Below are 12,550 nucleotides of genomic sequence, written 5' to 3'. Positions count from 1 at the left end.
ATGAGTGAGTGGAGAAACATAGCATTTTCTTTCCGGGGAAGATTCAATAATATAAAAATGTTGGTTATCCTCCAATTAATATAGGAATACAGTGTAATACTGTGGGAGGCACAGAGACGAGCTACCCACATCCTCCCTTCTAGGAAGGATGTGTTGTCCAGCTGTGGGGAGTGTGATCTGCAGACAGGCACTTCCCCTGAGGTCACGCCCATGCTGGGGTCCTCCTCACCCAGGTACTAGGTGAGGTGGTGCTACAAAGGCCCCCCCCATTTTGACCCAATGCTGGACAACTCACATGGGCAGTACTGGTTGAACTCCCAGAGCTCCCTGTTGGGTTGGCTGAAGCTTTGTTGGGTCTCTATGGCTGTTCAGCTTCTTCTGCTGAGCACTGTTTCTTCCCCCTTCTATTTCCAGTATTGATCCCTAATAAATACCTTGCACCCCAAATTCAGCCTCAGCCTTGGCTTCCAAAAACCCAGCCTGTAGCATATATTAATCAAAATAACAAATAAAAGCAAAACACGAAAACAAAACTGGAAACAACCTATATATCCATTAGTAGGGAATTGCTTGGCCAGGTGCAGTGGCTCACACCTGTAATCTCAACACTTTGGGAGGCGGAGGTGGGAGGATCACTTGAGGCAAGGAGTTTGAGACCAGCCTGAGCACCATAGCAAGACCCTGTTCCAAAAAAAAAAATTAGGGAAATGATTCATAGATTATGGTACATATGATGACATGAGGTAGAGGTGAATAAAGTACATTTTTTTGAACTGATATGGAGAAATGTTCCTGATATATTAATTCAATAAAAGAAAGTTGCAGAACACAATCTCATTTACATAGAAAATATAATCTCAAATGTATTTCAGGAACCTTTTAAGACACTCAGGTTCCTTCCTATTGAAAGGGACATGTGCATGGGTTCAAGGCAGCCCCTTTAGGGATCGGCAGGGCTTGCAGGGCTTGCAGGACGAGTTGGAATCCTGTTCGTAAGCACAGCGTGTGTGTAGAGAGCCTGGGTGTTGAACACTTTCCTTTATGAGCCATGTGATCTTGGGCTCTGAACCTCAGTCCATCATCCAAAATGCCTCTCAAGGCTCTCGTGGGATCAAATGATTATGTAAAGCACGTGTCTGGTATAATCCCCATCACAGATTAGATGCTTCATAAAAGTTGGCTCTTTTCCCTGGCTCCTCCCCTCCCATTCCGGCCAGGAAATCCTATTCCCTCGCACCCTCTTTCTGCCTCCTGAGTGGAGTGAGGCGAGTGAGGCTGCAGCTGGGGAGCTTAATGGCTGAGGCCCCAGCGTACGCTGGGACGCCAGGGACTTGGGCTAGGATTAAGCACGAGCAGAGGATGGGCTCCTCTAGGCCCGGGAGTACGATGGCAGAGACACCAATAATTCTGGGAAATTGAAAGGAGGCAGGAAGTGAAAGGAGGTTGTGGGGTAGAGGAGGAACCACAGCTCGGCACCACAGATGGTGGAAATGAGGAAGTCATTGGAGCTCTGAAAAGGGGGAAAGGAGCAGGCCCACCCCGGAGGAGGAGAGAAAAGCTGGCCTCATACCCAGCTCTCCCCACGTGCAACCTCCGTGTGTGTTCCAGTTCCAACTCATTGAGGAAATGGGATATCCCAGTTTATAGACTCCTGGGCTTTCAGACACAAGACCAGCAGGAATCTGGTCGCGCATGTGGCTCCTCCTTGGTCACCCCTACCCCAACTCTCCAGGATTGAGTTTCTCCAACTCTGAACGACTTCCCAACTGTGGTCACTGCTGTACAGTGAATCCAGGACTCGCAGCCTCCAGAATTTCCACAGGTAACTGGGCTGGGGATGCAGGTGAGACCAAGGGGACAAGGAATATCTTAGAGGAAGCAGGGTTTGGGGTGGCACTGAATGGGAAGGAATATAAGGGATGGTTTGAGATTGAAGTAGCAAGTGGAGGCGAGGCTCTAGTCCCTTCACTGGACTTGAGATTGAATTATGGCCACAATCTCAGCCACAAACTGAGACTCAAATTCAGCCCTATCACCAGCCCAATTCCAGTGTGTCCTCAGCCCCAACCCCAGCCACAGCCCTAACCCCAATACTAACCCAACTCCCATTTTAACCTGACCTCAGCTTCAAGTCCAGGTTCAATTTGAAATCTTAACCCCAGCCCCAACCCAAAATTGAATCTCAATTCTATTCTATTAATATTTCCAAATTCAGTGCCAAGCTTAGGGCCAAATTGCATTTGTGGCTCCAATGTGAGTACAGATCCCAATCCAAGCCTGAGACACAACCTCCAGTCCAGCCCCGATGACAGACCCAGTCCTCACAAGGAATTCAGCTCTGATTTTACCCGCACTTTCAATGCCAAGCTCAACTCAACCCTGGCCCAAAGCCCAAGCCTGACCCCACTTCTCACCTTGGCTGCAGACCCAGGCCCATTCCCACCCTGGCCCTAAACCGTAGGTCCACCTGCAGCTCCAGCCTAGTCTCAGCCTCCTCCCCGCCCCAGCTGCGCCCCAGCAGGCCCTGCCTCCGTTTCAGCTCTGAAATCCAGACAGAGGCCGTGCTGGCCCAAGCATGAAGTACGAAGACCTCCAGTACCTGGAGAGCGAGGAGAAAAATCAGGGCGTTAGAAATGGTAAGAGGAAAGGAGAAGACTCTCCTAAAATGTTTAGAAGGATTTCTCTTGTCGTGCCATATCTGCACGTCCGCCAGGCACACTGGTGTGTCCCCCACTTGGAGGTGGTCAGGCCCCAGCCTCGGAGGGATCCAGTGTGAAGAGGACTCAAGATCCTCTGAAAGACTGGACAGGCAGGACCACAGTGGACCTGGCTCCCTGTGCTTTGTGGGCAGAGGTGAGAGGTGAGGGGTGGAGAGAGATGAGTCGTTGGGTTTGGAAGGGAAACTCATGTGTGAACCTGCTGGTGCAGGTGAGTATGAGCCTGCCAAGGGCCTGGCTGCCCCTGCGGTCCCCATGTCCTCCTGCCCCTCCCCCAGCTCTGATGACAGAATCTCCCCTAGCACCATGGTCTGTTGTCTGTGTATGTACACGGGTCCAACTGGGGACTTGTGCTCCTCCACCAGGTCAAAGGCCTGGGCCTCCCCCACCCTCCACTCTCCTCATCTAGCCCTCCCCTAGCATTACCTGTGTCCAGCCGTCACCCCGGGACTGGTCCCTGGGCCCTGTCCTCCTCCTGTCTCTGGCATGTCCTGGGCCCTGTCTGTTCTGACACCCTCTCCTCTTGCAGGGCCGCCTCCTCCCGCGGGGCCGTCTTTCCTGCGGCGTCTCTGTCCCGGGCCCGGCCTCCTCCTGCTGTCTCTGGGCCTCAGCCTCCTGCTGCTGGTCGTCATCTGTGTGGTCGGAAGCCAGAGTGAGGGTCACGGGGTGGGCGGGGAAGACAGAAATCATGGGGGTCCCATGGTAGGGCAGTGGCGGGGCGATGGTGAGGAGCATGGCAGGAGCATTGACGGGCACCGTGCTGGGGCAGTTATGGAGATAACTGAGGGTCACGACAGTGGCAGTGCTATCAACGGCCATAGGGGCCGTAACGGGGTGCTGGTGCTGATGGCAGCATTAATGGGCTGACTGATGGGAATGTTGGGGGGCCGCTGGGGGAGATGGCTCTGGGCCGTAATCAGGACGGCTGCTGGCTCTGCCACTTATTAGCTGGGTTATGTAGTCACGTTACTTCACCTCTTGGAGCCTGTTTCCTCCTCTGCAATACTGGAGAGCAACAGTGCCTGCCCCACTGGGTCTCCCTGAGGACCCAATGGGACAATGCAGGTAGGGTGCCCTGCTCAGCGCTGGCACAGACAGGACCTGACTGACACACCTTAGCTCTGATCGTGCCATCCATCTGATCAGATTCCAAGTTTCAGAGGGACCTGATGGCGTTGAGAACAACTTTCAGCAACTTCACCTCAAACACTGTGGCTGAGGTCCAGGCACTGACCTCCCATGGTGAGCCTGGCTTGGACGGGGCTCTGGGCTGGGGCCACATGGGGGAGAGGGGACCTGAGTCCTGAGCCGAGTCCCCACGTCCGGCAGGTAGCAGCTTGCAAGAAACAGTCACATCTCTGAAGGCCGAGGTAGAGGGTCACAAGCAGGAACTGCAAGCGGGTGAGAGACCTTCCCAGAGTGTGTGGAAGGCGGCGGGGCTCTCAGATAAAGGTGGGGCGGGAACAGCCTGCTGGAGCTGAGCCGCCCTCCCCCACAGCCCGCAGCTTGGAAGGCAAGGTGCTTTCTCTGGAGAGCCGGCTGCAGAGACGGGAGCAGCAACGCCAAGCAGGTCTGCCGGCTGCTCCCTGCACCTGGGCGTGGCACGTGTGGGAGGGCAGGAGGGTTCCTAGGCTGGGCCCCGTGCAGGGGCATCTGAGCTCCAGGGACACATTGAGCTGAAGCCACACCCAGGGCTCTGTCCCCACTGCCCATCTGTGTGTGTCCCAGATCATTCTGAAATGCTCCTGCGAGTCCAGCAGCTGGTGAAAGACCTGAACTCCCTGACTTGCCAGATAGCTTTGCTCAAGAGCAATGGTGAGGAGGGTACGAGGAGTGCCAGCCCCACTTCCTTGCCCACGGCCCGCCGGGCAGCACCTCAGCCCCCTCTACCTCCTTTCAGCCTCGTCAGGCTCCGAAAGGACCTGCTGCCCCGTCAACTGGGTGGAGCACGAGGGCAGCTGCTACTGGTTCTCTCGCTCCGGGAAGCCCTGGCCGGAGGCGGAGAAGTACTGCCAGCTGGAGAACTCGCACCTGGTGGTCATCAACTCCAGGGAGGAGCAGGTGGGGGCTCTGGCACTCAGCTCCCAAGACACGTCCCCTTTAGGGCAATGGTTGCCAACCATGGCTGCACACAGGAACCACCCCAGGAGCTTCAGGAACGACTGCCATCTGAGCCACACTCTCAGAGATTTAATTGGCCTGGGCATTGGGATAAACATTTCCAAACTCAATTGATTTAACAAAGAGCTAAAGTTTAGAATCGCTAGTCCAAGGAGTTGGCTGGCATGAGGAGACGTCACCAATGCCCTTCTGTTGCTCCAGAATTTTGTCCAGAAACATCTACCATTCTCGTACACCTGGATGGGCCTCAGTGACACTGAGGGAGTCTGGAAATGGGTAGACGGGACGGACTACGACACCAACTTCCAGTGAGTGCACGTCGGCTTTCTGTGCCCCACATCCTCCCCCAGCTCTGCCCCCAGGGATCTGACCCAAAGCCGCTTGTCCCCAGACCGGAATTCTACTCCATCCACCCTTCCTAACTGGCTGTCGTCCTCTCCCCTCAGGAACTGGAAGCCAGGCCAGCCTGATGACTGGCAAGGGCATGGGCTGGGCGGAGGCGAGGACTGTGCCCACTTCGTCCTTGACGGCAGGTGGAATGATGACGTCTGCCAGAGGCCCTACCTCTGGGTCTGCGAGACCAGCCTGGGCCAGGCCAGTCAGGAGAGCCATGGAGCTGCCTCTGGTTAGACTATCTGGACAGGGAAGTAGCGGTGGGGAATGGCATTCTTCCCCAGAGACCGCCTAACGAGACCGCTCTGGGAGAGGAATAAGCCCTGGAAGTTCGAAAGCACTGCCATCGTTTTGAATTTTTTTCTCCTTAACGTTAAAAAGACAATATAGAGCTCCTAAGGTTTCATTTTTTCCCAACTTTCAAAATCAGCTTTATTGAGGTATAATTTTTACATAGTAAAATGCACCCATTTAAAGAGTAGAAACAGCACTCTGGGAGGCTGAGGCAGGCGGATCGCTTGCGCTCAGGAGTTTGAGACCAGCCTGAGCAAGAGTGAGACCCCATCTCTACCAAAAATAGAAAAAGTTAGCCAGGTGTGGTGGTGTGTGCCTGTAGTCCCAGCTAGTTGGGAAGCTGAAGTGGGAGGATCCCTTGAGCCCAGGAGTTGGAGGTTGCAGTGAGCTATCATGATGCCACTGCACTCTAGCCTGGGGTGACAGCATGAGACTCTGTTTCAAAAAAAAAAAAAAAAAGGAAACTGAAACCCCCTCCTCACTACTTCCCTTATATAATAATAAATAAGTAAATAAAAATTTCAAAAAAGAAATAAAGAGTAGAGATAACTTTTGACAAATATAGATACCGAGGTACCTACCACTCCAATCACAATATAGAACATCACTGTCACCCCCACAAGTTCCCTCATGTTTCTTTGCAGTCTGACTGCCTCCCTGTCCCCAGGTGACTAAAGATCTGCTTTCTTTCATTATTAATTGATTTTGCCTGTTTTAGAATTTCATGTAAATGAAATCACACAGTATATATTCTTTTGTGAGACCTGATGTGTTTTGTGTTGCTTGATTTTTGGTAATCTAAAAATGGCAAAGCAGAGAAGCTAGGTGAGGCCTTGGAAAGTCCTATGTTATTGTGAAAGGAGCATTTTCTTATAGATTTGAGTTCAAATCTTTTGTCATTTACTTAAAAGCTGTGTAAACTTAGTGTGATCAGAAAATGCAATTGTTTAATTTCTCAGAAGATCCCAGGGTTGCTGGGAGAAGTAGATAAGATCCCCAGATGGGCCGGGCGCGGTGGCTCATGCCTGTAATCCTAGCACTCTGGGAGGCCAAGGCAGAAGGATTGCTTGAGCTCAGGAGTTCAAGACCAGCCTGAGCAAGAGTGAGACTCCCACCTCTACTAATAATAGAAAAATTAGCCGGGCATGGTGGTGTGCACCTATAGTCCCAGCTACTCGGGAGGCTGAGGCAGGAGGATCGCTTGAGCCCAGGAGTTTGAGGTTGCTGTGAACTATGATGATGCCACTGCACTCTAGCCTGGGGAACAGAGCGAGACTCTATCTTAAATAAATAAATAAATAAAAATCCCCAGATGTATTGGTTAGCTATCATTGTGTAACAAACCACCCCAAAGCTCAGTTATACAGTCAGCATTTATTGTAGCTCATGTGTCTAAAGGTCTGGTCTGGCCAGGTTTGGCTCATTCTGCCTGGGCTCCTTCATGCCTCTGTGGTCAGCTGGTGGGTTGACTGGGGGTTGGCTGGTCTACAGTAGCCTTGCTCCCATGTATGACAATTGGCTGGCTGAGGGCTGGGACAGTGGAGATGACTGGGCCACATTAGGCTAGCAGGGGCTTGTTCATAGAGTGGTTGGGCAGGATTCCACGAATGCAAGGGCTCCAGAGTCTCAAGCTTGGAACTGAAGCATCATTTCTGCTGCATCCTATTGACCAAAGCAGATCACAAGGCAGCCCAGATTCAAGGAGTGGAGAAATAGGAACTACAAAGTCATGTGGTGTAGAGAATGGATATAGAAAGGGGTGGAGGTTGCTATTTTTTCCAATGAATTTATCATATCTGGGAAGCATCTCAGGTATCAAGAACCAACTCATAGCTAATTTCATTAAGGGCAGGCAGGACCCATTCATTGCTGTATTACTCATATTGAAAAAACTGCCTGGTATATCGGAGGGTCTCAATTAGTATTAATTAAAAGTACAGAGGCTGAAGTCAGAGAGAAGGTATGGCAAGGGTGGAATTTAGCTCTTTCTTGGGAGGCAGCACCCCTTCACCTTGCTCTGCCCACAAGCATCACATGAAGATCACCAGGCTGGAACAGAGGGGTCTTGGCAGGAAATACTCAGAAGGGACACAGAACCAATGGGGTCCTAAGGGCACTGCCCAGAGTGTGAGAGATTTCAGAAGGAGCAGTTGGCACCCAGCTGGTTCTGTGGGCACCAAACACTCAAACTCAGTGCAGCCAAGTGCGCAAGAACAAAAGTCCTCAGGTGGTCTCAAGTCTGTCAAGGACACCACAACAGCATCCAGTCAGTAATCTGGGGTGGGGGTTGGGCTGAGGGTTTGTAAAGAGAAGAAGGGATATCAGGAAATCTTCTCAGGCTGGGGAACTGATGCCCTTAGGTGATCAAGGGGAGCCGACTGTCCAGGAGAAGATGCCACTGCTGTGCTTAGGCTGTGCCCTACAGGCTTGTGACAAGATGCTCTAGTTCTTTAAAGGGAGCAGTGGGCCAGGTGCGGTGGCTCATTTACTCTGGCACTTTGGGAGGCTGATGTGGGAGGATCACTTGAGGCCAGGAGTTCAAAGCTAGCTGGGGCAACATAACAAGACTCTATCTCTACAAAAAATAGAAAAAATTAGCCAGGCATGATAGTCTGTGCCTGCAACCCTAGCTTCTCAGAAGACTGAGGTGGGAGGATCACTTGAGCCTAGGAGTTCGAGGCTGCAGTGAGCTATGATCGCGCCGCTGCACTCCTGCCTGGGCGATAGAGCAAGACCCTGTCTCTAATAAACAAACAAACAAACAAACAAACAAACAAATAAATAGGCAGTGGTTGCTAGTGAGCATAGCATGGGGCCCACCTCCAGAAAGACCATAATTGTGCCTGAGAGGTGGAGGGGGGAGGTACTCAGAGGATTGATGTTGGGGGTGAGCATACCTCAGTTCAGTGCTGCAAATACTATCAACTGCTTATTTTTATTTTGGATCTTTCTGCACTGCTTTAATTTTCTACCTTGTGAATTATACTTTTCCAAGTGCATTCAAAATTTATATAACTCATTAATAAGGGAGCCGTAAAATGGTAAAGCTGGCTCTAAGGAGTATAGGACAGACAGAAATGTTTTCAGTCATTGAAATGAAGACTGCAGGAACAAGATTGCTGAAGTAGAGGGAAAACTGGTTAACGCCCAACAAGCCAATAAAACTGAACATTTGGGGCTACTCTTTCCACTGCACAGAAATAGTTTGATGTTTGTTGGACAAAGTCCATTTGCATTTGCTATCAGACAAGAACCATTTGCTTGGCTATCTATTTTCCTTCAGGATTTTAAAGTATCTTATTCAAGAGTTAATAGTAGGTCAAACAAAGGGGCATGTCCCTATAGAATTAGATAATCCTCGCCTGGGCCTGTAAGATAGTGTCCAGAGTGGCAAGGGACATGATATGGGGCCATCCTTTTGCTCTTTTCTGTTTTTTCTGATCAGCCTCCTTTTGTAAGCATAAATAACTCATAAAGATTGTTGTTTATCACTAAAACCGACAAACCAACCCACCCACCAATCCACCCCCATCTGGTTGTGTTTGGGCCTGATTCATTAATATATATTTACACACATTGTATATCAATAGCCTCAATCACTTTAGAGATTTGAAAAAGATTATTACTTTTATTTACTGTTCTATTCTGAGGTTAGAAAAACAACCCACAGAAATTTATTTCCAGCAGCTTTTGCCTATGGTACCTATAATGTGGGTGAATTCTACTTTCCCAAATTCCCCCAAATCTGCTAAGGTTCTTGGTTCCTTGGGAAATAAACTTCCTTACATATTAATAGAACAGGTGCCAGATCAGCTTCCTAGGAGGGTTTCGTAAGTACCTTGTTCCTTAATGATGGACTCGAAATACCTATTAAATTAAATGTATCTCAGATAAGGCACTCCAGAAAATTCAAATAACATTGCTGCACAATTTGGTTTTTAAACCATGTCCTGGTAAAAAGGAGGACATGATCTTATTGCATCTATGCAAAAAACTACATCACCATTAAAAAGTAAAGAGATTTAGTATAAGTATTTTTCCCTGAATGCTAAGAAATCAGTGAGGATATAAATGTTCAGAGAATAAATTAAATACTGGAGGCAGATTAAGAGGAAAGAGAAAGGGCTTTGCCATAAAACTATAAAAATAGAACATTAAGATAATACCAATACTATTCCAAACCAACTACTGCATGTTCATTTCTCTCGTCAGCTTATGCAGCCCTACTTAAATAATTCTTGTTCTGCTGAGTGGTGGGTCAGCATTCAGGTTTCATGAAGTCCTCTACATCTGGGCTAGAATAGCCCTGAAATCTTGCCTCAGTCTGATGACAGAACGGACATTGTCTAAGTACTGTCTACTCAGGAGCTCGTATTCATGAGTCTCTTTCTTGAAATAACATTATTTAAAAACACTTGGTACGATGCCTTCCATGAGGCTTTGAGAGTGTCCTCCTTTGATGAAGATACATTTTTTTAAAACCATGTAGCTCACAGTGGAATCTTCAGGCAAGCATCAGGAGTAACAGAAACCACATGTTGATAAGGTTGAATGGCTACAGTTAATTTATTACAATAACCAACAATATTGCCATGGAGGAGAGTAATGTTATCTTGAATTGTAACACTGAACTATTTTAAGAGGATTTGATTGATGCTTCCCAAAGAGTAGGAACATTTTATGGACATTGAGGGCATGGGGACAAATCTCCAGCCCTTTGCAATCTATTGTGTAGAGGGTACAGTCTCTGAAATATGTTTATATGATTAACATTTGGCCAGTATGTAATTAACCTAGGGATGGCTGAATTCCCCTTTTCACTGGACAGCTCTTCCCATGCAGCTCCTAAAATAGCATGGAGATAATTGAGAACATGGAGCACACTAAACCAAACCAACCCTACCCCCACCCCTTTTAAAGCCCCCCTCTTTCTCTAGAGCAAAATAAAAAGTCTTTGTGGTTGTCCAGTAGTTTCTTGGAAATGCCAAAGATAGGTTAGGGTAAAAGACATCTCCAAATTTTTATTTTTTTGAATTTAGAGTCTGAGTAGGCAAAATTAAAAGAGTTATCAGAGAAGATTGATCATTTGATTAGGATAGTTGTATGGATGCCTGGAACAAAGGATTGGCTGTGTTTTATATAGAGAGTTGACAGAGTAATTTTTAAAAAATAAAAACAGCAGAGAGTAACATGATTGTAAGAAACGTTAACACATTCAGCAGTGAGGAACTGTTGCTTGCATTAATATTCTTAGGCATAACAAATTCAGCATAAGGCATAGGAAGTTACTGTGATGAGATACAGAATCTCTGCTGTCTGAGAAGACTATATAAGTGATAAAGAATAACTTTTACTCCCTCTTTTTTGGAGCAGATGGAACATTCCAAGACCAATTCGTTATTTAACAAAGAGAAAACAATTCTATTCTTGCATTAATGTAATATTTAGCAGGAAAAGATTTACATGCTTTTAAAAAATGTTATTACTAAACTCATCAAAATGAAACCAACGCTGTCAGAGTTTTAACACATTTCATTGCTTCTTCTTTTTTTTTTTTGAGACAGAGTCCCACTGTGTTGCCCAGGCTAGAGTGCCATGGCATCAGCCTAGCTCACAGCAACCTCAAACTCCTGAGGCTCAAGTGATCCTCCTGCCTCAGCCTCCTGAGTAGCTGGGACTACAAACATGCACTACCATGCCCGGCTAATTTTTTCTGTATATATTTTTAGTTGTCCATATAATTTCTTTCTATATTTAGTAGAGACGAGGTCTCACTCTTGCTCAGGCTGGTCTCGAACTCCTGAGCTCAAATGATCCACCCGCCTCAGCCTCCCAGAGTGCTAGGATTACAGGCATGAGCCACGGCGCCTGGCAGTGATGGTGAGGTATGGAGATAATGGTGGACAGCCCAGAGGGAAAATCTTGAGACAAGAAAGAAATCTTGCAGAAGTACTTGGGTAATGGTGGGGCAGTTATGACAGAATGTTTGGGGACAGTGATGAGGGACATTTGGGGCAGCTGTGTGGCAACTGTGGGACAGACATAGAGGCAGTGCTGGGCAGTGGTGGGGACACTGATGGATCCTTGATGGGGCACTGAGTGTCCTGGAGTCAGACACACTAAGGCCTTCAGCCCTGGCTCCTTCTTACTGGTTGTGTAACATGGACAAATCACGTAACCTCTCTAAGCCTTAGTTTGGTCCTCTGTAATGTCAGGACTACAATAGTACCTGCCCCACTGGGTCGCCGTGAGGACCCCATGAGGCAATGCACGTGCAGTGCCTGCTCAGTGCCGGCACAGGCAGGACCTGACACATCTTAGGTCTGATCATGCCCAACACATTCCCTGCCTGGTCAGGTTCCCCTCGTCAGAGGCACCTGTGGCCCTGAAAACTTTTCAGCCACTTCACATTGAGCAACATGGCTGAGGTGCAGGTACCCGTTTCCCAGGGTGAGCGTGGCTTGGGTGGGGCCGCACACTGGGCTTGGGTGAGGCTGGGTGGGAGCTGACTCTTGGGAGCCGAGTCTCCCTGTCTTCCAGGTGGAAGCTTTCAAGAAAAGGTAACTGCTCTGGAAACCAAGGTATAGGAACATGCTCAGGACCTGTAGGCAGGTTAGAGACCCCCCAGGAGCGTGGGTGGAAGTGTCTGGTGGGCTCTCAGGACAAAGGTGGGGATGGCAGCAGCGTTGTGAGTGCTGAGCGCTCTCCCTTTCCAGCCCACAACGTGAGCTATGCACATGCTGTCGCCGCCGTGGAGAATAAGCCGGAGAAACAGTAGCAGGAACTCAGAGCAGGGCCGAGACCACCCTGGGGCGCTGTGCGTGGAGGGCTTGAGAGCTCCCCGGCCAGCCCAGGGCACTGTGGAGGGATGAGGATGTTTGACCTCCTGGGATCCTCACCGTCCCCCATTGCCCATCTGTGTGCATCCACAACACAGCTGACCATGTTCCCGGTGAATGACCTGAAACGCAGCTGCCCCCGAGGGCCCCGGTGGGGAGAGCGCTGTGCCCCTGCCGCATCTTGCC

At 49.1% G+C, this 12,550-nt stretch overlaps 1 protein-coding gene across 1 annotated transcript; it reads left to right on the top strand.

Moving 5' to 3' along the window:
* Nucleotides 1-2,547: 2,547 nt before the first annotated feature.
* Nucleotides 2,548-5,760, top strand: CLEC10A (C-type lectin domain containing 10A). Its single transcript, XM_045570028.1, has 9 exons — nt 2,548-2,636; nt 3,247-3,369; nt 3,864-3,959; nt 4,047-4,118; nt 4,216-4,287; nt 4,446-4,532; nt 4,618-4,778; nt 5,040-5,146; nt 5,285-5,760. The coding sequence occupies exons 1-9, from the start codon at nt 2,576-2,578 to the stop codon at nt 5,466-5,468; spliced, it is 963 nt and encodes a 320-aa protein (XP_045425984.1). The 5' UTR covers nt 2,548-2,575; the 3' UTR covers nt 5,469-5,760.
* Nucleotides 5,761-12,550: the final 6,790 nt, after the last annotated feature.

The sequence above is a fragment of the Lemur catta genome, chromosome 15 (assembly GCF_020740605.2).
Source record: "Lemur catta isolate mLemCat1 chromosome 15, mLemCat1.pri, whole genome shotgun sequence".
In the NCBI taxonomy this organism is placed as follows: domain Eukaryota; kingdom Metazoa; phylum Chordata; class Mammalia; order Primates; family Lemuridae; genus Lemur; species Lemur catta.
This window is presented reverse-complemented; position numbering and strand designations above follow the sequence as displayed.

Coding starts and splice junctions, on each gene's coding strand:
- CLEC10A (XM_045570028.1), top strand. CDS start 2,576: ATGAAGTACGAAGACCTCCAGTACCTGGAGAGCGAGGAGAAAAATCAG. Junction 4,119..4,215: donor CAAGCAGGAACTGCAAGCGG/GTGAGAGACCTT, acceptor CCTCCCCCACAG/CCCGCAGCTTGGAAGGCAAG. Junction 4,779..5,039: donor TCAACTCCAGGGAGGAGCAG/GTGGGGGCTCTG, acceptor CTGTTGCTCCAG/AATTTTGTCCAGAAACATCT.